Genomic DNA, 25,264 nt, shown 5'->3' with positions numbered 1-25,264 from the left:
ATACAATGGATTCCATTAGAAAGAATAAAATGTCATTTATAGGGAAATGGATGGAACTAGAACATACCGTATTAAGTAAGGTAAGCCAAGGTCAGAGAGACTAATGGGGCATATTCTCCCTGATATGTAGAAATTAGATCTAAAAGGCACTAGGATATGACAAAATACACAGAATTCCAGATACTCACATACAGTGAGACCAAAAGAGGATAGTGTTAGGAGAGAATCACAAAGGTGCAATACAGAAGCGTACCCTCATATCTATATAAAATAATGTACATACTGCAGTAAACTCTAAAGATATGGAACACGGAACTTTTTTCTCAATTTGTTTTATTGAATCTGTATTCTTTACTTTATATGCAGTTATTTACATCCACATCTGAGGGAGGATGAAAAGCGCAGCAGTGGAGCGCACTGGCTGAAAGGGAGCTATCTAACTCATGGGTGGAGATGGGAGAGAGGGAATGGGAGAGAATGAGGGAACAGATGACACTGTGTGAAAGGAAATGTACTTACTTCCCAATGTATGTAAAGGTAACCCCACTGTTTATCACCTCCAAAATGACAGTAAATTGAAAAAAAATTGTTGCCTTGCCCTATCCCACCCCATTGGGCTTGAGGCCAGGGGAGGGGAGTGGACATACCTATAATCCCAGCGCTCTGGGAGACTAAGGTAGAAGGATCATGAGTTTGAGGCCAGTCTGAGTTACATAGCAAGATACTGTCTCAAAAAATAAAAATAAGGCTTAAAAAAGCAAGTTGTTGTTTATCATGATTTTCACTTGATTAAACAGAGAGACTTCCAGGGCAGAGGGAGAGCTGATGAAAATGGGAGGAGGAGTGGGAGAGTAGGTAGACCCAAGCAGCCTTCCAAATGGATGATGGGACAGCTCACTGAGGAAGAGAAAGCTCAGTACAGCCAGGAAAGAACAGGCCAACAAGCCCCCACTAGATAGAATCCAGCACTCAGTAGAGCATTCTAGGGGAAAAGTTTTCTGGAAGAAACCTCCAGAACATTTACTAACATTCAAATGCTCTGATACTAACAGAATGATTTCCTTCTGAAACTAACGGGGGTCAAACTTTTCTAAGGGCATGCATTTGGATAAACAGTAGAGCTACTAATATTCCAATGCATCAGAAAATGCTATTTAAATATGCAAACAGCTTTCTTGAAAACCACTGTAAACTTAAAAGCACAGTTTACTTTCAGAAGATAGAGGCTTTATTTAATAGAAATGTGTTATACTAATTATTTTAAAAATATGTTATAAGCATTTTAATATCAACAAATATGGTTTATCAAGTAAAAGTGAAGGCAGGAAACCTGACACAAATTAATATGAAGTGCATAAAATGTTTTAAAGCATGCTGGAGGCATGGTTCAAGTGATGAGTACCTGCCTAACAAATGAGGCCCTAAATTCAAACACCAATGTTGCAAAAATACATGTTTAGCCCTAAATTACTTCTTAGAATGCAATCATGAGTGTAGAATTAGTCACCAGTTGTTCCTGGATTACAATAATTGATCAGTTCATTACTTTTCTTACATATTTCCACACATACAATTATATGTGTAAATGTGACATTCAAATTCACTTTAGTGCCTACAAGTTGGAGTTTAGTTTCATCTTCTTATTTTCAATGATTCTATCTGCCTTGAGCTGATCGATCTCTTCCTGGTTGAATCCAAATTCTTTGAGTACCTCTTCAGTATGTTCTCCTACCAAAGGATCCCTTTTGACAGAAGGGACAGCTGGGGTTCTGGACAGCAGAGGTGCAGGACCAGGACTCACATGCTTCTCCTCGTTGGTGATGAATGAACCGCGTCCTTTGTTGTGACTGTGATGGGTGACCTCGTCAAAGGTCAGCACAGGGGTCACACATGCATCTGTGCCATCAAAGATCTTACACCATTCTTCTTTGGTCTTCTTTGCAAATGCCTCTGCAAATTTCTTTTTCATTTCTGGCCAATCAGTTGTACTCATCTGGGGGGGAAGTTCGTCAGACTTTAGACCAAGTCCTGAGAGGGAAAAATACAGTTTTTTATGTTATTATGCTTTGGTGTGGGAAGGAGTGACACTGTCCAAAAAGATATGTACTCATTGTGCCTGGTTTTTGTAACTGTAACCCATGTAGATCACCTTTATAATAACAATATTTTTTTAAGTCTGTAATTTAAAAAATTATGATTTGGGTAGAGGGATATTCAATGTAAATGAATTTTGGGCTTGCCATTGTATCCAAAATAAAATGTTCTGTAGGGTTTCTCAAATTAGTAGAAAAAATTATGGTCAGTTTGAAGTTGGAACCAATGGCCGAAAGAGCACAGGGATGGTGGTAGCCACAGTGACTTGGAACCAGCTGTGTCACTGTCACGTGCTATTTACTGACATTTCTGCAAAAGTAGTCTGTTTTCAATGGCCTAGTTTCCCAGAAATTGATTTCTCTTCTGTAAGGTTTTCACAAATAAAATTTTCTCAGGATAGAATTATCTGTCTTATTGAATTAAAATCACTCCACCTTTTATATAATGTACCCAAGCCCTATAAAAAATACAAATTGAGCAATTTTACACATGACTATCTCAGCCAAGATAAATGATTAAATTCAAGATTGGTAACCCTAAGTAATATCCCTTGCACCTTTTGTTGGTGAACTAAGAGCCTGGCAGGCTGTGTAGTAGTAAAGAACAGGTAGGCAGCTGAGACTAAGATTTTTAGACTTTATTCTGCATGAAAGCTTATCCATATAACTATCATTTTTGTTGCCAATCAGTACTCAATATGTTACATAAACAGCTCATTATAAAATGTTTTCGGATTATTTTTCCTGCCTGGAATCTGATGTAAATGATCTGAGCATGTCTATCTTCCTGAATTTAATTTTTTGATAAGAGAGTAATGTCACATAGAACAATTTCCTCAAGTTTTATTCAGATTGCTTCATGTCACAATTTCCTTCCTTATTAAAGCTGCTTAATGTTCCATTTCATGTATATACCATTTTGTTTATCCATTTATCTGTCAATGAACTCTTAAATTGCTTCTGCTTCTTGACTATTGTGAATGCTGCCAAGAATTCAGGCTTACAATTATCTGTTAGAGTCCCTGCTTTTAATCCTTTTGATTATATGCCCAGAAGCAGAACCCTTGGATCACATAGTAATTCTACATTTCGTTTTTGAGGTACTGTCATATCATTTTCTACGGCAGTTGTGAGACCTTATATCCTACCAATAATACAGATGTTTCCAATTCTCTACAACCTTGCCAATATTTGTTATATTGTATATTTTTAATAATATTTTAAAATTTTTATTGTCATGGTAATGTACAGTTACATATGTAAGGTAGTGAGTAGATTTCTTGTCAAACTTGTTACCCCTTCCCTCATTTTTCTCCTACTTTCCCAACATATTCTGTTCATTTCCAACATATTGTCTTGTGAGCATCACTGTTGCATTGCTTTGCACTCTGTCCTTTGTCTCACTATTTTGTTGTCTCCTTTCCAGATAAATATACATACAATACTCTGGGTACCAAAATCAAATACAGTGACAACGGGGGATAAACCACAGGAAAAAGAAAAGAAAAAAGAAATTATATAATACATTAAATTTTGAATTAAAAAAAACTTTTCAAAGTTTCCATTGTTTTACTTGATTGTACTACAAATCTTAATCCTCAATCATCACATATTCTGTTTACAGATTCATTTGTTCCACAAAACAGCAGCCACACAGTACAGTGAAGTTTGTATCTTTTTAAAAACTTGTGTATTTATGGTTAGTTAATGAAGAGCTAAATTGAAGCATAACCTCAAAAAAAAAATCTCAGAACCTAAGGGTATATAATTAGTACCACTTCAACAAAATCATTATTGACCTGGGGTTTATGCAGTAGGTTTGGCTGAGAGAGAAGTTATATGTGATAAGTTAAAGCATTAGTTATAATAGAGTAAAAGCAATACAATGGTAGGGCATTTTGGCCTGGACTATATGTATTATGTAACAGCTTATTTAACACTGTGCCTCCTGAAACTGAAAATCTCAGGAACTTTGGAGAGGGCAGGTCAAGTCAAGGCTATCACAAAAGGTCAAGGATGTAAAGAGAGGGGACTAATAGAATCCAAGGGATTAGAGGATGAGCAACACCAAAATATATTGCTTTCATGAATGAAGATAGCAAAATAAAACCCACTGAAAGCTGTATAATAAGGAAGGGTATTAGGGATGGGGACAGTGTACAGGGTGAGTTAATCTGATTAAAATACTGCATTTCCATATGTGAAATACCACAGTGACATCCCTTTGATTAGCAAATACTAGAAAACTGAATGATAGGAATGTAAAACAAGTCATTTCTAGAGTGTAGTTACTAGTGGGAGGGGAAAAGGTGAATGTGGAGAGTGAGAGTAGATGTCCAAGGCCAAGATACTGATGTCTGTGTGTGAAAATGGAACAATGAAGCTTGTTGAAATTAGTTTGAGAAGGGAGTAAGGGGAAGAGGGAGAATAACAGAGGGAGTGAGTCTGTCAAAGTGTATTGTACACACGTGTGGACATGTCAAAAAAGAAACTCCCTTCTATCACTCATTGATGCCACTAAAAATGTGGGAAAAATAAAAGGGATTACAAAGCTTAGGCTCAGAGGAGAAAACCCATAAGAAGGTACTCAGGAGTGGAAGAGTTTAAGGAAATAAAGTATGGGGGGAAAGGTCTTGCATCATTTTTAACATTTCTATGATGGTTTAATTGTTGAGGTAGAGTGTAGACATTCAATGAACAATCATATATTTTTAAATGAGAGGAAGATACATCAAAGAGAGGAGGCCACATTTGGAATAGCAGAATAAGGCCCTTCAAAAATCAGTGCCCATCTAATAGCAATGAGAACAGAAATTTAAAGAAAAGCCTGTCAGATACAACTTCTTCATTACCCTTCAAAGTCTGCAATAAAAATCAATGAGACTCAAAGACACTATGTTAGAAATGAACTTTACAACTTGGTTGGGGGGGGAGGGAGAGGGGGGAGGGAAGGGATATAGGAGACAAAGGAGGGGTAACAATGTTCAACGAGAAATGTACTCATTCCCTTATTCATGTAACTGTAACCCCTCTGTACAGCATCTTTACACTAAAATAAAAAATCTAAACACATCTCAATAAAGTGAATTTCAGTAAGACCCCGGTGAGTTTTGTGGTGACACTATTCCTGCTCTCTAGATGTCAGCCTCCTGAGTAGCTAGGATTATAGGTGTGGGCTACCAACACCTAGCTTCTTCAGAGTATTTTATTTTATTTTATTGTGCTGGTCCTGGGGTTTGAACTCAGGGTCCCCATGCTGTCCCCGAGCTTTTTTGCTCAAGGCTAGCATTCTACAGCTCCCCTTCTGGTTTATTTTTTTTGGGGGGGGGATAAATAGAGATAGAAGTCTCACAGTCTTTTCTGCCCAGGTTGGCTTCAAACCCTAATCTTCAGATCTCAGCCTTCTGAGTAGCTACGATTATAGGTATGAGCCACCAGCACCTGGCTCAGAGTATATTTTAAAACTTCTCAGATACTAAATTATCTTCAGAGGGAACTTCAAATTTAAATATATCACAGGGACAAATAACACCAGTTCAATTGTTTTATTTAAGGAAGAGATGTCAAATATTCCTGCCTGCTGTGACAGCGTACCCAAAGACAAGAATTTTTAAGACAAGCAAATGACAGAGGCAGCAAGTGACAGTAGCATTAGCCAACAGAACCTCACTATTGAAAGCCTCCCAATGCTCCAGTGACACCTGACACTGTACCATAAGAGACATCTATCAAAGAAAAAGAGCTGGGGAAGAATAAGAAAGACCCTGGCATATAAGCACAAGATAACAATTCATCACTCTTGGTATGAAATTAATAAAATCACTGAATATCCATCTCTCAAAAGGGACTGCTATTTCTTAAAATTCGGAGTTATTTTATAGTGTCATTCAAAAGATAGAGAAAGTGCCCTCACAAAAAAAATACACTGATGGCTATCGTTAGATTAATCAGATTAATCAGAAAATCAGATATACATGAAGAGATACAAAATTTAAAAAGGTCCTCAAATAGAAGCTAAAGAACACCCACAGCAGAAGGGGGATGCAAGCCTGGGTGGTTACCAACCTTTGACCATCAGCTGGTAGAACTGGGGTTCTATTGCTCCAACAGCCATGTAGCGCCCATCTGCTGTCTTGTAAGTTGTGTAGAATGGTGCCCCACCATCTAACAAGTTCTGTCCTCGAGGCTGTGTCCACAATCCCATTTGTTCAGTTTTCCACAGAAAAGAACTTAGATATGCTGCTCCTTCCACCTTTGAAGAAGCACAACACATCATAAATCCAGGCAATTCAAGTAAAGAACAGGTTTAGTGTCTATTGAGGTTTGTAATTGGAGATAACATCATTTATCTTAAAGTAGATGACAACTTGTATCAAAATCTACAACTTCTGAAGTATTTCCACAAAGGGGTTTGACGATAGAATAAAATTGTTCAGGTCAAGAAATGCTTTGAAACTTGGAATTACTGTTGTTATTCCCAGGTAAAAGGCAAAATTTGATGACTTTTGAAGCCACATAAAGGTACATGGAAATTTACTATATTATTTCCTGTATGTTCAAACTTGCCATGATAAGAAGTTATAAATACATCAAAGGTATTTTGAAAATCTACCCATTTTATGGGTAAAAACAACTCATAAACAATATTCGAAGAAAAGTATTATACTTTATAGGTAAATCACATTACAGGTAACTTTAGCCTATTCTAACTAGATTTCAATCCCAAGAAAACTATATACCAGTATTTAATATATCATTTTTAATGATCACTAATAGGTTACTAAATAAGCATTACCAGTATGGATGGCAGGTGGATAAGGCTGCCCACTTAGCTCAAGAATAGCTTATAATGAATGGGTCAAGAAAATGTGGTATATATACACAATGGAATTCTATGCCTCCATCAGAAAGAATGACATTGCCCCATTTGTTAGGAAATGGAAAAACTTGGAAAAAATTATATTAAGTGAAGTAAGCCAGGCCCAAAGAAACATAGGTCCCATGGTTTCCCTTATTTGCAATATCTAGTATATGTATGAGTCAAGCAGCAAAGGTCAGTAATGTGATGTCAGGAAAATGAACCCTCAGATATGTATTTTAATGTTTTTTTCTTTCATGCATGTGTTTCTAACGCATTTATAAGATTATCTCTTTGTTGCTTTGTATGTCCCTCCCCCACAGTATAACCCCTGCTTTCACTATATTTGATGTCAGTATAACTTGTGGAGGAGATGGGGAAAATCCAGTTGTTTAAGGATACAGGTGGACCTGTTGCAACAATGAGAAGTACAAGTTGTCATGTCCAAAATGAGCTTTACAACGTCGGTGTGTGGGGGGGAGAAGGGGGGGGAAGGAGAAGGACTGGGATTGGGGGGGAGGGGGCAGGCTGGGAAGGGATGTGAAGGGTAAACCAAAGGAGGAGGCTGCAATGCTTGGTAAGAAATGTATGCATTATCCTGCCCATGTAATTGTAACCCCTCTGTACAGTATGTTCACAAATAAAATTAAATTAAATTAAAAAAAACAAAAACAAAACAAAAAAAAAAAAGAATGAGCTTATAATAACCATAGCTATGACACCTACTGGTCTTGTTATTTCACGGTTCAGCAGAAAGTTAGTAAGCTCAAGACCAAAGGCCAGGAGCACTGGCCTCTTACATAGGAAACTTTCTATCCTCACAGGTTTTTATAATTCTCATGATTTTAATGTTTCAAGGAGATGACCATTTTTACATTATTGTTCCTGAGTTTCTAAGAAAAGGTTTCATTTGAGTAAGCACGAAATTTCTCAGTTCCTGGCTGTGAGACAAACACAAAGTACTTCTTTGGATTCATCATGGCTTTTTAAATTCTGTCTTGAAATCTCAGGTGTGCCTGAACTTATGGTTGTGACATTTATCATCACCAATTTAGTCACTGTGTACATAGATATTACTTAATATCACTTAATGGTACACAGAGCCTGATTTGTACTTGCCTTTGTGTAGGTGGCCTGTACAAGTGATGCTTATTTTTGAGTCTTGGTTACAAAAATCTTAACCATATTTTTACACACACACACACACAGTGACATATATATGGAAAATATAATTATGTCCACTGTTTTAAATATATATTTATGCTAAATTTATAATTAGATGCGTCTTAGACTAAATTCTGACACAACAAAACTCAGCTCATTTGCTTTCATTACTAAACTTAAAAGGTTCCCCTTTCTCTTTGCAGTTGACACACAAGTTTAAGAACTACTGTTGTACGTGAGTCTTAATTTGGGGCTGCTCCTAAAATTCCTAACAAGTTTGTACCCACTATAAACCAAGCTCTTGTTTTCTGCTCAGGTCTGGGCATCACAAAGTCAACTGAGATATAACCAAGTGTACTCAAAGCAAGTAATATAGTCACAATTTTCACAAGAGAGTTCTGAATACTGATTCTCTGACTCACATTCAGGTTAAAGACTGTGGAAAGTTTTTAGATTCTGAGTTAACCTTGAACTCACAAATCGGTTCTATTTCATCAATGAAATGCACTGAGCATCACAATGGGCCAAAGAATAAGAGACATAGCAGTACTAATCCTTTTATCAGCTATGTTGAGTAGCTGTGGCTACTCCAGCACTTGGTCCATATTATTCCCCATATCCATCCACATGCCATGCCTACAGCCTGTTGAGAGCTACATGACACAGGCAAACAGCAACCTCAGTGTCCACCAACATTTTATACCATTTTTATCATGTAAGCCAATAGCCTGCGTGCAATTAACAGTATCCCCAGATCAGGTAGTCTTCCTAGACGTTAGCAAAACTATCCACCCCATATTTCCACATTTGTTTATTTGTCTGTTTTTTTCTGACTTTAGTCTTTAATTCTTAGTCCATTCAACAAATACTTGATATAGTATATATTTTTATTGTAAAGATACTGTACAGAGGGGTTATAGTTATATGAGTAAGGCAATGAGTATATTTCTTATTTGTCTGCTTTTTAAGCCCATAGTTTCAAAAAACACCAAACAGCATTGTTAAAAGATAGACTTCACTTCATCCCAGGACTGCCTGGGCCAAAGACTCTGGCTGTTAAAACCCTGGGCTATAAACAGGCACCTACTTTTCCCTAATCAGCTTCTCAAGCACTCACAGCACTAAGAAAGTGGTAAATGTGCTGTGCTGCCCTTCTGACCTTGAGTAATTAGCCAGCACTAAAGATCTTCTAATGCCAGCATGCACCCTTAAAAAGCACACTTTCACATATGCTAAAAACTCAGTATCTTCTAATCCTTAGGTAATTAAGATTAGATACCTTCTGATGAAAACAGAAATCTTTCCTTATATTTGACTACAGAGGATCAATCATATATATTTAATAAATTGTCCATTTGTAACTGGATGAGTATGGAGCCTTTGAGGGTCCCTTTCCTGTTCTTAGCTGATTTCTTTTGGTGGCACAGATTGTGTTCACGGAGGAAGGAGAGGGACTTGGGGCTGAATCTCTATAGAGCAAGGCTTCTGACCCTTTCAGCCTCCAGCTTTGGAAGAAGGCAGTTAGCCCCTGAGGCCTTAAAATTTTCAAAGAAGCAGCCCCTATGCCCAAGAAGTTGTGTGTTTAAAGGAAGGGAGCCATTAGTGAGACTCCAAGTCCTGACTTGGTGGTGCAGTGTGAAGCTGGTGCTGCTGTTACTATTTCAGGCTGCAGCTATGACTGGCCAGGGGCAGCTTCCTGAAATACACTCCATAGATGGACAAAAAAAAAATAAGATAATGTGGTCTGTACCACATGAAGGCATTATAAGACACAGACACAGGACAGGGTTGAGTATGGTTCATCTGTAAAGAAGAAAAAGGAAGCAATCAGTCACCTGTGAGCTGAGGAGATTTCAAGGTGAGATGGACTTTGCAGTCAGCAGTACCTTATTCAATTTGCACCACTCTGTCTTTAAGCTCTTGGGGTATCCATCCTTTCTCCTTCTTTCTGTGATAACAACATTTCCTTCTGGTTGTCCACTTGGCCTTTCTCAGCCCTGGCTTTTCTTCATCTGCCTACCCATTCTTTACACACTGCTGTTCTGTTCTCTCCCTAGGGGACCACAGTCTCACCTGGTTCCCAGATTCTTCCCAAATGACTCCAAAATCTGCTTTCAGTCTCTAATCTTAACTATCCCACCTGGATATCAGAGAGTCACTTTAGACTTGACATGAGCAAAACTGAATTTCTTTACTTTAGGGAAAAAAAAAAACAAGTCATAGCAACTAACACAGAGTGCCTGCTCTATTCTGGGCAGTATATACACACTGAATAACGTACAAATTCATTTACTTCTCTAACAATGCTGCAGTATTATTATCTGCTTTGTAAAAGAACTTAAGTACAGAATAAATGTTATTATTTGTTTTATAAGACAAACTGGGGTATAGAGAATCAAATTCCTCTCAAGATCACAGCCAGTAGATGGCAGAACTAGGAGGAAGGAAGTTAGCTGCATGTGCTCCTGACTAGGATCCACCCGCCTCATCCCTCAGCAGTCTTCCCTTAGGAGGCTAGCACAGCCATCCATCATATCATCAGATCCAGAAATACAGACACCATATTTGATTCCCTACCTCTTCCCTATCTGCTAATCCATCACTAAGTCCCAGTGAATTTATATCTGGAATATCCTTTAAATCTAGCATTAGTTTAGAGATGAGTCACAGAGCATACAGAGAGAGTTGACTCCACAGGTGACTGCAATATGACATTCTGATAGTTTGGGCAATGTAAAGTTATTTTAAAGAAAAGGATACCTCGCTGAGTAGGATTCAAACTTTAAGCCTGGTTTTTCTCTTTTCTTACTCAGAAAACTATTTGAGGTAGCCATGTATCATACTCAAGAACAAGCAGCAGGCCTACTATTGCTCTCAATTAATACTTACCATGTTTGCATCAATGACCTGGCCTTTGCCAGATTTTGTGCGTTCAAAGAGAGCCATCATGATGCCCAATGCACACATGAGCCCACCACCTCCAAAGTCCGCCAGGAGATTCAATGGTGCATAAGGATTCTCACCACTTCTGCCAATTTTTGACAAGACACCTACACCGTTAAAAACAAATTCAGTGTCTCTTAAAGGAAAATACATGAACTCTTACAGGAATAGCAAATATCTAGTCACTGATCTGAATGAAAGCTAGTACAAAATGCTTTTTAAAATTCAAACTCACACAGTCTACTTTTAAGCAAGCTCTCCCTTAAAAGCATCTCTGTATTTTTTTGTTTTTCAAAACCTTTATCCCAACTAATACTCTCAAATGTTATAGCCAAGTTTTCATTCATTGATTTTGGAGGAGGGGAATAAAAATATTTCTATGAATTTGATTGTGTAGCTTTAAAACAGTATAATGCATTCTCATTCTTACTAAAAAGAGACATAAGAAAAGATTCATATGTTAAAAAGTGATTTATTTTTTTAATTGATAAAAAAGTGAATTATATATTCACCTAGTTTCCTCACTCTTTAAATGAATATTCACAGAAAAAATGAGATTACTTGTAGTCAACAACACAGAGTTCTTACAAGTCTAGAATTAGGACATTCTAAGATACGCTCTCATAGGCAAAAATCCTAATTAAAAAAATAAATAAATCCTAATAAAGTAACAGTGGGACCTGAAAACTATGAGCTTTTTCTAATGTCCATAGAATTTGGAAACAATGACTCAGAAAGTAATTCTTATGGAGCAATGTCTGAATTAAACTATATCAATGTTTTCAGACTATATAGTAATCATTCCTACTAACACAGACTTGCTTGTGTCCTTACAGAGGCTTGTCTGAAAACTGACTTCACAAATGTAGTGAAGAAATTTTTCTAGCAAGCATCTATTACCTCTTAAATGGGTTGAGATGGAGAAAAAGCTTGAGAATGACTGTTCTAAGAATCCAAACCAATTGATATTAAACCACCACGCTCTCCTCATTTATTCTGGTAAGTATTTAAACCTTCACTATTAAAAATTTTCATTAAACTATGTAACTGTAAATCATGATTGGGGATATACTTAAAGAGTAGAAAAATTATTTTTCAACATACCTGACAAAGCCAAATAGTTGATGTCATGGCCAGCAGACTTAGAGTAACTTCCTGACTGACCAAATCCAGTGAGCCTTGCGTAGATAAGCTTTGGATTTTCCTGCAGCATAATGTCTGGCCCAAGATGCAGATTTTCCATGACACCTTAAGAAAAATAGAATAATTCTTTTTTTTTAGAGAGGATAAATTGAAGATGGAGATGATTCCTTCTCTAAAGTTACCATAAAATGTTACTCTTACCAGTAATACTACTAAACATTCATTGCAGCTTTATGAAACTTGAAATAGAGGCTCTTTATTTTATTAGAGCTTATCTTCATTAAGCTCTAATAAAAAATAAAGTTGGGGAGTTATGAAGGAAGGTGATCTCGTGCATGGATGCCTAAGAAGTACTCTTCACAGAAGACTATCTTATATAACTTTATCTAAGGGCCACTGCAATCTTATACAAATAAAACTTTTGTAGGGACATTTGCTCAGAAAGGGCTTCACCTCATATTCTAGTCAAAGATTAGTGTTTTGACATATTTTATGTAATCTTCATTTTATCTTCAAAAACTTCCCCTTGTGAAAGTAGGGGTGTGGCTCAAGTGGTAGAGCACCAGCCAAACAAAAGGCTAAACAGAAAACCTGAGGCCATGAATTCAAGCTCTAGTACAAAAACCCAAGGCCTTGAATTCAAGCCCCAGTACTGGCCTTATGCTTTCTGAACATGGTCAGTTTGCTATTGCATAATATTCTCATTGCAGTGCTCTTCTGTTCCCAAATAAATAGTATTTATTTGGAGAAGCTCTATCATTTAGGTTGACAGCTTACAGCAGGTTTCCAGTAGGTCAGGGCCCCCAGAATGAGGTCCCTCCTCTGGAATGTTGGCTTCTGCCCCTGGATGTGTCTTCTGGCACTGGAGGCATACCCAAGCAATCTCAAAGGAATTTTCTTTTTTTTTCCCTTCCCATGCTCACTCTAGTGCCTACCACTTCCTCTCTCGTGCTGTCCTTGTATACAGATATAATCATCTTCCATGGAGCTTAAGAGCTCCTGCCCCAGGACTGAGAGCATGCTTGTTCCCCGGGTCCCTCAAGTACTTTCACAAAAGTCTCATCAAGTTCCATGGAAAGAAAGATTAGTTACAAGAGCACCTGAAAGGTCACAGACTATTAACAAGTATATTTTATTGCACAAAACCAAGATAACTGACATCTGAAATATCTAGGGATTAAAAGTAGTCAGAATTATCTGGGGATGATGGCTCATGCCTACAATCTTATCTATTAAGGATCAAAGCCCAAAGCCAACCTGGGCAGGAAAGTCTATGACACTCTTACCTCCAATTAACTACTTGTGGCTCAAGTGGTTTAGTGATAGCCTTGATCAAAAAAGCTCAGGGACAGACTACAGGCCCTGAGTTCAAGCCCTAGGACCAACACACACACACACACACACACACACACACACACACACACACACACACAGGATTCAGTACATGACACAGTAATTGTGTAGGATTGGTAGCTCTAATAATATGACAAAACACAGAAGTGATGTAATCATCCACCAATCTAGATTTTATGAATATACATGGATCTATCTTCTTGTGTAGATAGGTAGGTAGATGGATTAACTAATACCATTAATAAAAACTATTTCCCTGCCACTGAGGCCTACTCATTATTAAAATTATGGTTGAATTAGCCACTTATAATGAGTTGAACTTCTCTTTCAGCCTACCCAACTTGCTATGTTCTTATTTGTAACAGCGGCAGTATCTTATAAACTTTTTGCTTTTAGTCAAAACCTTTACAATAGTAGCTTCTAGTTCATTACAAGACAGACTACTTAATTATGCTCATTCGCCTTCATCTTTAAATAGGGCATTATGATATGATACTAATTGTGCTTCAAGTGCTCAGCTATGGCTGAGGGCTAAACTAGTTGTGCTGACAATGTCTAGAGTCCTACTGGAATTCCATTCATTGGCCAAATTTACTGCCTCTCTGTTATCTACTAGGCAATCCTTTGGACTTGTACTTCAACAAGATTACTCCCTTTGCTATCTGAAAATGGACAGAACTCAAATACCAGTTTAAAAGGCTGTAGCAGCATCAAAGCTGGTTGCAGTAGAGTGGCAAGAAAGAATTCCAAGGCATGGTAAGGAGGAAGAATGAGTAGCTTGCTATCAGTGCAAGGAAAAGAAGACTGGAGCATAGGATTCTGATTCTGACAGCCGGGTGAATAGCCGCACTCCCTGAGGTAACACTAATACAGAAAGGAGGAAAGGAAGGCCAGATACTGTGGTTCAGTCTGTAATCCCCGATGATCAGGAATTGGAGACCAGAAGATGGAGGTTCCAGTCCAGGCTGAACCTGGCTGCATGCATGGCTCAAGTGGTATAGCAGTTAGGGGCAAGTTGTTATAGTTATTTATCTGTCTATAAAATGTGAGCAATGGGAATGGATCAGTAGACTCGTGGGAGCCGAAGACGAAGTAAATAAAATGAGCTTGAAGCTGGAGCTTGGGAAGGCCCAGCATTTAAGGTAGAGAAGGTGAAGCGCGAGATCCATGGATTGCTTTGGAGAACTAGAGCACCTCAAAACATACATGATTTGTTCCTACATTGCAGTTTCCCAGCCAGAGAATCTACGACTTCCACTAGATACACCTAAGATTCAGGCGCTCGAATACTTAATAATGGGAGGTAGAGAGACATGCGGATGGGAGAGAGAAAACAGAGAAAAGAAAGAGGAGGCGGGGCAGAGGGAGAAGAAGAAAGTGGGAGGGAAGAAGAGAGAGAGAGAAAAGGAGGGAGAGAGAGAGAGAGAGAGCGTGCAAAGGAAGAAAGGGAGAGAGAGGAGGGAAGGGGAAATAGGGAAGGGGTAGCGACGAGTTAGAAGCCAAAGGAGAACCAGGGCGACGGCGGCATCCCAGACTCAAGCTCCGGAGAAGGTCGTGTCAAGCGGGGAGAGCTACAGCACCGAGAAGCCAGCAGATGGCCTAGACGGGCTGCGAAGGGGGCGGCGCCGGGGACGCGCAGGCTCCGCGGCCCGGCGGGGCGCTCGCGGGCCCGGCGCACGGCCCTCCGCGGACCGCCCGCCTCGCGCGCGGCCCGGCACGCGCACGCGCACGCTCACCGCGGCCCGGCCCGCGCACGCTCACCGCGGCCCGGCCCGCGCACGCGCACGCTCACCGTGGCGGAAGGGCTCCAGCAGCACGTCGGCGCCCGCGCACAGGCGCCGCAGCACCGCCGCGCCGCGCGGCTGCTTCAGGTCCAGCACCAGCGAGCGCTTGCCCCGGCCCAGGCGGCTCACGTCGCCCTGGGACCCGGGGCGGTCCACGCGCACCACCTGCGCCCCGAAGTCCGCCAGCACCATCCCGCAGAACGGACCCGGGGCCAGGCCGGCCAGCTCCACGACCCTGACACCCCGCAGCGACATGGTGCCCCCCGCCCGGGAGAAGACCGCACCCCCACCCTGACCTGGGCCGGCCTAAACAGGCCCGGCCGGCCGGCCGGCGCCGCGCCTGCACCCGAGCCGGCCCCTCCGCTCCGCCCCCCTCCCCACCGGCGCGTGCGCACTGGCGTGGCGCACTTCCTGTCTTGGCTCCCGAATCCTCCTCTGTTACTCTGCAGTGCTCCACCTTGAAGTGCTCAGTTGCACCGGTGACTTGGGGGCTCAAGCTTGCCACCGACCTCACATATATTCTGCTCACTGCTGAGTGAAGTATGTCAGGCTGTTAAGCGAAGTATGTCAGGCCTAGAGAGACAAAGGACACATGCTTTCTCTCATATGTGTAAGTTAGATATAGTTTACAAGTATATATGACCCTATACAGGGTCATATGCATATATACACAGACACATTAGCTAACATGCTATATGCAAGGGAGAATTCCAATGGTGTAATTCATTTGAACAACTAACCTGCCTCACAAAATGAATACCAAGAAGCTGGAACTTAAGGTGTCAGTGTGGGTGAGGTAAAAGGGAGGGAATAGACAAATGAAGAGAACGCTGGGAGAATGCAGTCAATATAGTAAATAGAAGTAGGGGAACTGGAACTAGAAACATTGAGAATATAGATGTGGTTGAACAGATGGAGTTAGAATGAGGGGGAAGAATGATCTAGATGCATTAAACTGACATGTTCAATATAAGCTCTTGGTACAGCTACATAAAGATAATAAAAGTGTCATAGTAGTCCAGAGAAACACAATATTTTGCACTTAGGTAGATATTTGTCAATTCTTGCCACATCCTTTGGAATTAACATTTGCACAGTCTAACTTGTTTGAATTTGTTTGAATTTTGTCTTTAATTTCAGCTTTTGTTTCAAGCTATTGAACTATGGATGCTGGGTCTAACTGGTATCTTGATGGATGCCGGAGACTTTCTAAAAACTTAGAGGTGAAATCCTGTGCCGCCCCCCACACACACCAAGATGTAGGCTCACCTGAATTCCTAGAGGCAGGGTCAAGGACTTGGACTATAGGTTACCGGACCTACCATGAACTCCCGAGACTCTTTGAACGTTCTTTGAACTCTCCAGCTCCCTGTGATCCTGGCCCCTGACCATGACCCTATTTAGGCCACAGCACCTCAGCCATCTTTTGCATCATGCCTTGCATCTCCTGATTCTCCTCAGGTCATCACGGTGTCCCTCTTCAGCTGTCCATTAGAGTTGATCTGATTTGTTGAGATTGTTTTTCTGCTTTCTTTATAACCCTCATGGCTCAATTTTCGAACAGTATTAAGTGCATGATTCAAGGCTGCAGGTTTTATTGGGGACATGTGCCTGCTCGCAGTCACCAGCTTTCTAATAAAGACTCTCAATTCAACCTCTCAAAATGTGGCTTCTCTGTTTCTCATCATCAAATTCCCATAAAATAATATGCTCTTACAAAATTCCTTTACTGTATCAGATAATGCAAAGCACATATATAGTATGTTTTTGCTTGTGCACACATACACAAATGTATCCATCCAAATGAGCATTTACCATAGAGTATGGCCATGACTTAACATGGCTTAAGATGAATAAACAAAACTAACATGCATTTATTGTTCATTTACAATTCTGTAGACAGAAGATTCATTGTTACAATAGTTTTAAACTACCTGAGCTTATGAGGTTTTTTTTTTCTTCCCTTTTTTGAGAACTTCCACCTTTTCACTTAAAGGAAGAATTTTATGACTTCTTTTTGGTATATGCATACAAGAATTCCCAGTATCATGGCTCTTGGTATCTTAATAATAGTTTTTTTCATTTGTTAAGTAATATTGGGATTATACAAACATTTCTGTGAAGAGATAGTCAATTTGAATGAGACAGCTAGTGGCTTCTAGGGTGTAGATATATTGGGTAAAAGGATGATTCTTATTCCTGGAGGATTGAGTAAGACAGAATGTGACCTCATTGTGCTACTCAGTCTTGATATACAATTCAAATCTTAAGCATTGTTTCTGGAATCTTCTCTGTCATATTTCAAAATCTCACTTAACTGCATGCAATTGAAATTTCAGGAAACAAAAGCTCAGGTAAAAGTGGACTGTTGGGTAATTATGATCATGGGTAAAATGGTGAGAATATTATTCATTATTTAGGCTGGCTCCCATCTTCCTCATGAGTTATTTTTTTTACCCCTGGAATGAGTTGGCAAGTCCAAGACACTTTGCATCTGCTTACAATCAAACTTTGGGTATCTATTAGGGTGAAAACTATAATTAGGCATGATTATAGAAACACTCAAGGTATGTAATAAAGACCCATCCACTGAGAGATATTTCTTTTTTTTTAGTGAGTCCTGGGTTTGAACTCTGGGCCTGGGCACTGTCCCTCAGCTCTTGAGCTCAAAGCTAGTGCTCTACCACTTGAGCCACAGCTTTTTCTGCTTATGTGGTGCTAAGGAATTGAACCCACGGCTTCATGCATGCAAGGCAAGCCCTCTACCACTGAGCCAACTTTCCAGCCCTGAGAGATATTTCTTAAATATTGGAAATCATAAAAGTAAAGTAACTTCAAAATGGAGCTTTTGGTAGACATAATGACCATCACCGTTTTTCATGACTATTCATATTGTCTACATGAAAAGATTTTGCTTTGTGGCAAGTATATTACTTGCAATTATATGACTTCTGCATTTTTTAAAAATAGAAAACAATGCATTTAACAAAGGTGTGTTTATTTCTACGTATGCTTATTACATTTTTCTTGCTGTAGTTTTTTATCTCAAGCCAGGCCAAAGTCTTTCTATAAGGCATTTATTAGGTAGTGTACATTATTTGGATAGAAAAATCTCTTAGGTCAACAAATAACACTGTATTAGCCATTGGCAAATCGCTTCTGTGAAATATTTATGATAATTGATCACAGTAAACCTCAACTCCATGACTCCATACGCTACTGAGGAGAAGTATACAAAAATCATGAAAATGTTTCTGATGAAACACATTAGAGCATTATATGTGGATAATAGGAAAATTTAAGCGTGTTTGTTTAGAAAGAAAAGATCTGGATGAACTGAGCCTGGTAGTCTTGTTTGTTTCTATTGTTTGTAGTTCTATTTAGCTTTCTCTGCCACTAGCTGTCAGAAAACCAAATACAAAAAAAAAATCCATACTTTAAAAATCTGTATGGAAATTCAAATTGTTGGTCTCATTATTTAGAGGAAATTAATTATATTTTTCAGATAGACATATCACAATAGCATTTTAAATATGCTTTATATCAGGATAAACAAAAATTGCAATGATACATTCTTTGTCTAGAGTAAATGCATTTGGGTACTGAGGGAGAGTGCTTTTTAATATGTGAAAGAGCTTGTGTTCAGCACCAAAAAAATATGAGGTACTATCTGAAGCAACATCTTCAAAATTTATGGCATATTCCTATGATATATTTTGGTGGCAAATTTAATCCTTTGAGAATATATTTTTAGATAGACAAAGACAAAAGCCAAGTGGAACCTCCTACAATACCTTGTATATCAAACTACTCTGTGAACATTAAATACAGTAATAAAGGAAGCTGTAAGAGTTCTTTAGTGAATAGAAGCATAAGATATTTTGTATGTCTCTTGAATAGCATACTCTTATATTTGTATCCTTTGGTCTGGCTGTGCTTAATATAGTTTACAGCCCCTTCAACATAGCATAGTGTGTGTAAAATATAAATATATCCAAATAACTTCCAAATTTAAAAAAGTACTGTGACAACATCTATCCTGTATCAAACTATACTAGGTTCTGCATCCTGGAGTCAACAAAAAATCTATTACAATCCAAGAAATACCATTGCAAAGAGGAAAAAAAATCCAATGTCTAAATCTCACAATTCTGGATTGTGAGAAGATTTTGATGCCCAAAGTTCAAGCTGTTACAAGTAAAAGTGTCATGGCAGAAGTAGCTGTTAAAAAATAAAAAGGGAAAATCAATTATTTATGAGCATCATCAATACTAAAAGATCTTTACTTCACTTGAGAATATTATTACCTACCCCCAGATGAAAAGTTTCACTTCCCACATGTAGTTTCTAGTGCAAGGCCTTTATACATGCCCCAGAATAGGATGATAACTGTATCCTATCCTCTGAAATGTTGCAAAGAATAATGAGCTCAAAACTTCAGACATTCCTGAAAGCTGATATAAATTGAAACAAGATCACCAAAACTTTTTGCATATGATTTCTCTGTTAAGAATAATTATGTCCAACATGCATCATGGAATAATTCTTTCTTGAGGTGCCTCAGGAAGTAATGATAAAGATACTGAGTACATTCTCAAGGTCATCTGGAAAGACTCTTTTTGTGCTTTATTCTCCTGAGTCATCCAACGTTATTGGTGTAACTGTAGCATGACTAGCAGTGTGACCGGTATTTTTATGCAGACTTTAAACCCACAACTTCAACATTCCTCAGATCACAATTCCAGCTCAGCAACAAGTCTTCCCCAACATGGAGCTCTGCTCTTCATCTGTTTATTTAGTTTCAAAGAGCAGGAAGCCTGCAAAGGTGGAAAATCGCTGGTGGTCCCCATGGAGGGCACCATTGCCCATTCGCAGCCAAACCTCATCCCCTTTGGCCAGCTTCAGTACTGCATGATTGCTGGATGTGTCAGATTTCCCCTTTGTTTCATAGCTGGAAAGAAAAAGGAAGCAAAACGACTTAGTTTTTGCTTTCACCAAAATCTCTGCAGCCTTTCTTTCATGCATTTAGGTATGGTTGTGTGGTTTTCTAAATAGCATATGAGCAGAAATAACACATGCCATTCCTATTGCTCACAAACACTCCTTCTTGTTCCTTTACAACTACCTGACACATGAATGACAGTGATTCACATGACCATGAAATCCATAGGGAGAAGTCTGGCGGGTGGGGGTGGAGTGGTGGGGAGGTGTTTGTTTTTGTGCTAGTAGTGGGACTTGAACACCAGGCCAGGGCACTGTCTTTAGCTTTTCACTCAAGGCTGGAACTCTACCACGTGAGCCACAGCTCCACTTTGATGTGTGGGTTCTTGTAGACTTCTTTGTAGAGGATAGCTCTCTTTCTCTTACCCCATCTCACCATCCTCTTCAAACTACCTGCCCTGGACTGTCGTATGAAAAGGAAGGAAATCTCTACTCTGGTGGAACCATTACATTGAGTCTTTATTACAGCAGTTATACTTGCCCTAACTAATCTACAATTTTGTACTCTGGTAATTAGCTCAAGGTGTCATCAACCTGCCTTTCACAGATTCATCCTATGATAAATGGAGGCTCACATCAAGTTCCATGCAAGTCAGTGGACTTTCTCTGCAACATAGACGAGACCTGTGACAGGAAAGACCACTCACCTGTACATGCTGAAGACTGTATTACCATTGTGCATAAGGTACACATATACCTCCTCAACATCCTCGTGCTTCATCATGCTGAAGGTGAAGAAATACACACCTGAAAAAAGGCAAACATTTACCTTCATATTTATAAATGCATTATACACAGAAGATCTAAAAAGAATGTCAAATGAAGTCACACTTCTTATGTTCTTTTTTATTGGTGTAAGTTAACTGAACAAAGGAGTCTCACGGTCATATTTGCACACATTTAATGTAATCTAATAAAAAATAAATCCCTCTTACTTTTTCTTAACCCCTTACTCCCTTTTAGGACTTAGTGGGTCTCATTATGCTGTTTTCACACACACACACACACACACACACACAATGTACTTTGGTCTCTTCAGCCTCCTATCCCCCTCTCTTCTCTCTTCTTCCTCCTACTGCTTCTCCCCCAAATTGTCCCTTTTTGTAATCTTGACAATTTTTCTTTTAAGATCTAGATTCCACATATGAGGCATATGCAGTATTTGTGTTTCTGAGCTTGGCTTAACATGATCTTAGTTCAATCTACTTTCCTGCAAATTAAATTATTTCATTATTATTTATTGTGCTGAGTAATACTCCATTACCACGTGTTCTTTAGCCATTCATTGGTTGTTCAGTTCCTAAGCTGATCCTGTAGCTTGGCTCTTTTGGATAGTTTTTGGCCTTTATTTATGTAGGGATCCCTTTATTCTCACCTTCAAAGCATTTAAAAAATTGAAACTTTTAAAGACAAAGTTTTTAAAAATAATTTTTCCAGGGACCCCTAAGGCCAGTTTACTCAGATAAACATCATATCAGAGTAACAGCACTAACTAAGGAGCTTAGTCAAGCTTTCTCAGCTTTCCCTAATAAGATTAACACAACGTCTTTAAAGGAAGATGTCTACCTCACCTTAACTGTCTCACTCACTGCCTTGTCCATGATGACAAGATATAGAGATCTGTGGGTCAGCTCAAATAAAAGGATAGATTGGAACATATAGTAAATGCTGCATATATTTAATGAAATGCTTTTGGTCATTTCTTATATCATTAGTTATAAATCAGTGAATTTAGCAACACATCATTGTTATTAATTCTGTAACCTACTCATCTGAAAAACTAACATTTTTTAAGATGTGTGTTTTCTTACAAGAATCATTCATTTCCATTATGGAATGGGAAGCAGTTCAGTATAACCCAATATGCTTTAAGTGCCAGCATAGAAGTTTTTTTTTTCTTTCATCGAATGACTAATAATCCAATAACATACACACTAAAAGAGAAACCCTCTCAACTCTTAAATGATATTGAAGTTGAGAGTATATTTTGGAAAGATGAATAAATGTAAGTCATCAAGCTCTATGTTATTTTTAACTACTAGCCTTGCAAGAGAGAAACTCAGAAATATCTATTAAAAAAAAAGAAAGCGGGAAAAAGCATTGCATGACTCTATTTCTTTTTAAAGATACAACTGAGTAACATAGAATTATACCATCTAATTGTGAAGTAAGTCAAACCAAATAACAATGCTTTCTATTCCATGTGCTGGAAACAAAGAATAAGGGATCAAAATTACTCATTTTATCCATATGCCTAAAATTGGCCCATAGATTAAAAGGTAAAACAACTTAATGAAAGTACTTCAAAGGGTTCAGTTGTGAGTTTTTGTATTTTACAAATTTTCATTTTACATGTATACACACATAACAATTTTCAATGTCTTAAAAAGAAGATAAAAATGACAGGGAAAATAGATTGTTTCCCCTTCTCCAAAAAATAATGAATGCTACAAAAGCAGATTACAGAAATCATTCAGAAAGAATAAACTAAGAAACCAGAAAATGAATAAATAAAATACCTATAATTGAAAATACAGAACTAAATGAGCATGGGACAAGATATGCTGAAGGCTCACACCTGTAATCTAGCTACTCATGAGGTGGAGGTCTGAAGATCACTGTTTGAAGTAACTTAGAGCAGGAAAGTCTGTGAGACTCTTATCTCCAATTAATGAGCACACATCAGAAATAAAGCTAGCACTCAAGTGACAGAGTGCTAGCCTTGAATTTAAAAGCTAAGGGACAGCACCCAGGCCCTGAGTTCAAGCTAAAGCTTGAACACACACACACACACACACACACACAGAGGTGTTGAAATCCTTGGCAACATAAGTGCACTAGGGTTGTCGGCTGTCGGCCCATTGTATTGCTTTGGTTAGAAATATCAGCCTTCTCTACCTCAGCCCCAGATTTGAAAAGGATGAGTTAACCATTTTGCAATCTGTTGTGAAGTTTAATCAATGAATTACAGAAATCAAGTGGCAATTGCTTCATCACAAGGACATCCAACCCAAGGCCAACTAAAATGCTAAATATTTAGACTTTGAATACAAAGCCACTGAACTCAATGAAACCATTTGCCAGGTATATATGCAGTTATTTAACAAATAAATTACAGAAAAATATAAACCTTCAGAGCAGAAAAATCACAGAAGCATGTTTAAAACTGATTGAAGTACTTCAGAAGACCACATCTGTCATCTCACAAGATCAGTTTATTTTGGTTCACATTGGGTAGAAGAACCAATCCAGGGAAGCATGAAAGCATTTGTATAAACCTAACATGACCAATGCACCTATGCAGAGAAACAAGGAAAAATGAAAAATAAAAAGAAAACTGTTTAAAGTATTGATTTTCTACAAAACTAGGATACTGAAAAAACAAACCAGAAAACTTCAAAACTACGTGTTGAGTACTGCAAATTGGCAGAGGACAGGCTGAGTCATTTGCCGGCAGCTTAGGGACTAGATGAGGGTTCTGAGGACAGAGGGCAGCAAATGTGAGAACCAAGGAAAATGTCATGATGGAAAAAGATGATTCTAAAGTGAAGATACTGAATAGATGCTCCCTTGAGCAGAACTGAGATACAGCATTTGCTGTCATCAGTCTTTGCTGGGGGAAAATGTGTAGAGTATGAAGAGTTTCTACAGAGGCACTGTGATACTTTTGTAAATTATTTCAAAGTAAACAAGCTTTAAGCAGATTTTCTTTTTTTCTCTTTTCTTTTTTGTGCCAGTCCTGGGACTTGAACTCAGGGCCTGGGTGCTGTGTCTGAGCTTTTTATTGAGCCACACCTTCATTTCTGGCTTCTTTCTTAAAGTCTTTCTTCCTTTCTTTCTTTCTTTCTCTTTCTTTCTTTCTTTCTTTCTTTCTTTCTTTCTTTCTTTCTTTCTTTCTTTCTTTCTTTCTTTCTTTCTTTCTTTCTTCCTCCTCCTCTTCCTCTACCTCCTCCTCCCTCCTCCATCGTCTCCTCCCTCCTTCTCCTCCTCCTCCTGCCTTCTTCTTCTCCTCCTCCTTCTCTCCTTCTTTCTTCTTTTTTTGGTGGTTAAATGAAGATAAGAGTTTCAGAGACTTTCCTGCCTGACTTGGCTTTGAACTTCAGTCTTCAGATCTCAGCCCCCTGAGTAGCTAGGATGATAAGTTTGAGCCACGGGCACTCAGCTTAAATGGCATTTTTAAATTGACACACATTTGAAAGTTCACTATTGATGAGGTCATAAGGAAAAGGGCTCTCCTAAATGTCCATTGTATGAATATATTGATACAATCCTTACAGAGAAACTGTTCCCAGGATGTTAGCCTATGATGCATTTATATGTTCAATTAAAAAATGAGATGTTCAAAATTAGTCATTACAACTTTTTGTTTGTTTGTTTGTTTGTTTTTGCTGGTCATGGGGCCTGAACTCTGGGCCTGGGTGCTGTCCCTAAGCTCTTCAGCTCAAGGCTAGCACTTTACCACTTGAGTCACGGCACCACTTTCAGCTTTTTCTGCATATATGGTACTGAGGAATCGAACCCAGGGCCTCTGCATGCAAGGCAAGCACTCTACCACCAAGCCACCTTCCTAGTGCCTACAACTCTGTTTTTAATGACAAAAAAACTAGAAACAATTGAAATGTCTAGTCATAAGGAAATGATTAAGGTACATACTTGTACATACAGCTATAAAATGAAGTAATAATATGTTGAGATATGCAGATTCTTTTTTTCTTCTGTGTGTGTGTGTGCGCGAGTGTGCGTACACGTGCACATGCCGGTACTGGGGCTTGAACTCAGAGGCACTGAGCTTTTGTGTGAAATGCTACTGTTCTATCACTTGAGCCACAGCTCTACTCCCAGCTTTTCTTTTGGGGGGGGGTCTGGTCGTGGGGCCTGAACTCTGGGCCTGGGCGCTGTCCCTCAGCTCTTCAGCTCAAGGCTAG

At 38.9% G+C, this 25,264-nt stretch overlaps 2 protein-coding genes across 2 annotated transcripts in view; both read right to left on the bottom strand.

Annotated features, from left to right (window-relative positions):
* Positions 1-697: 697 nt before the first annotated feature.
* On the bottom strand, positions 698-15,612 carry Amacr (alpha-methylacyl-CoA racemase). The gene is made up of 5 exons (XM_013018656.1): positions 15,347-15,612; positions 12,163-12,306; positions 11,005-11,165; positions 6,159-6,345; positions 698-2,028 (listed from the first exon to the last, which is right to left on the bottom strand). Exons 1-5 carry the CDS (start codon positions 15,591-15,593, stop codon positions 1,613-1,615), a joined length of 1,155 nt encoding a protein of 384 aa, XP_012874110.1. The 5' UTR covers positions 15,594-15,612; the 3' UTR covers positions 698-1,612.
* Positions 15,613-20,129: 4,517 nt separating this feature from the next.
* The window catches only part of C1qtnf3 (C1q and tumor necrosis factor related protein 3), a 20,252-nt gene continuing 15,117 nt past the window's right edge, over positions 20,130-25,264 (bottom strand). The window contains exons 4-6 of the mRNA XM_013018530.1: positions 21,715-21,739; positions 20,987-21,086; positions 20,130-20,289 (exon numbers count right to left, since the gene is read on the bottom strand). Coding sequence (XP_012873984.1) covers positions 20,130-20,289; positions 20,987-21,086; positions 21,715-21,739 — 285 coding nt within the window. The remainder of the gene's footprint in view (positions 20,290-20,986; positions 21,087-21,714; positions 21,740-25,264) is intronic.

This window comes from Dipodomys ordii, unplaced genomic scaffold, assembly GCF_000151885.1.
Source record: "Dipodomys ordii isolate 6190 unplaced genomic scaffold, Dord_2.0 Scaffold41, whole genome shotgun sequence".
NCBI lineage: Eukaryota > Metazoa > Chordata > Mammalia > Rodentia > Heteromyidae > Dipodomys > Dipodomys ordii.
This window is presented reverse-complemented; position numbering and strand designations above follow the sequence as displayed.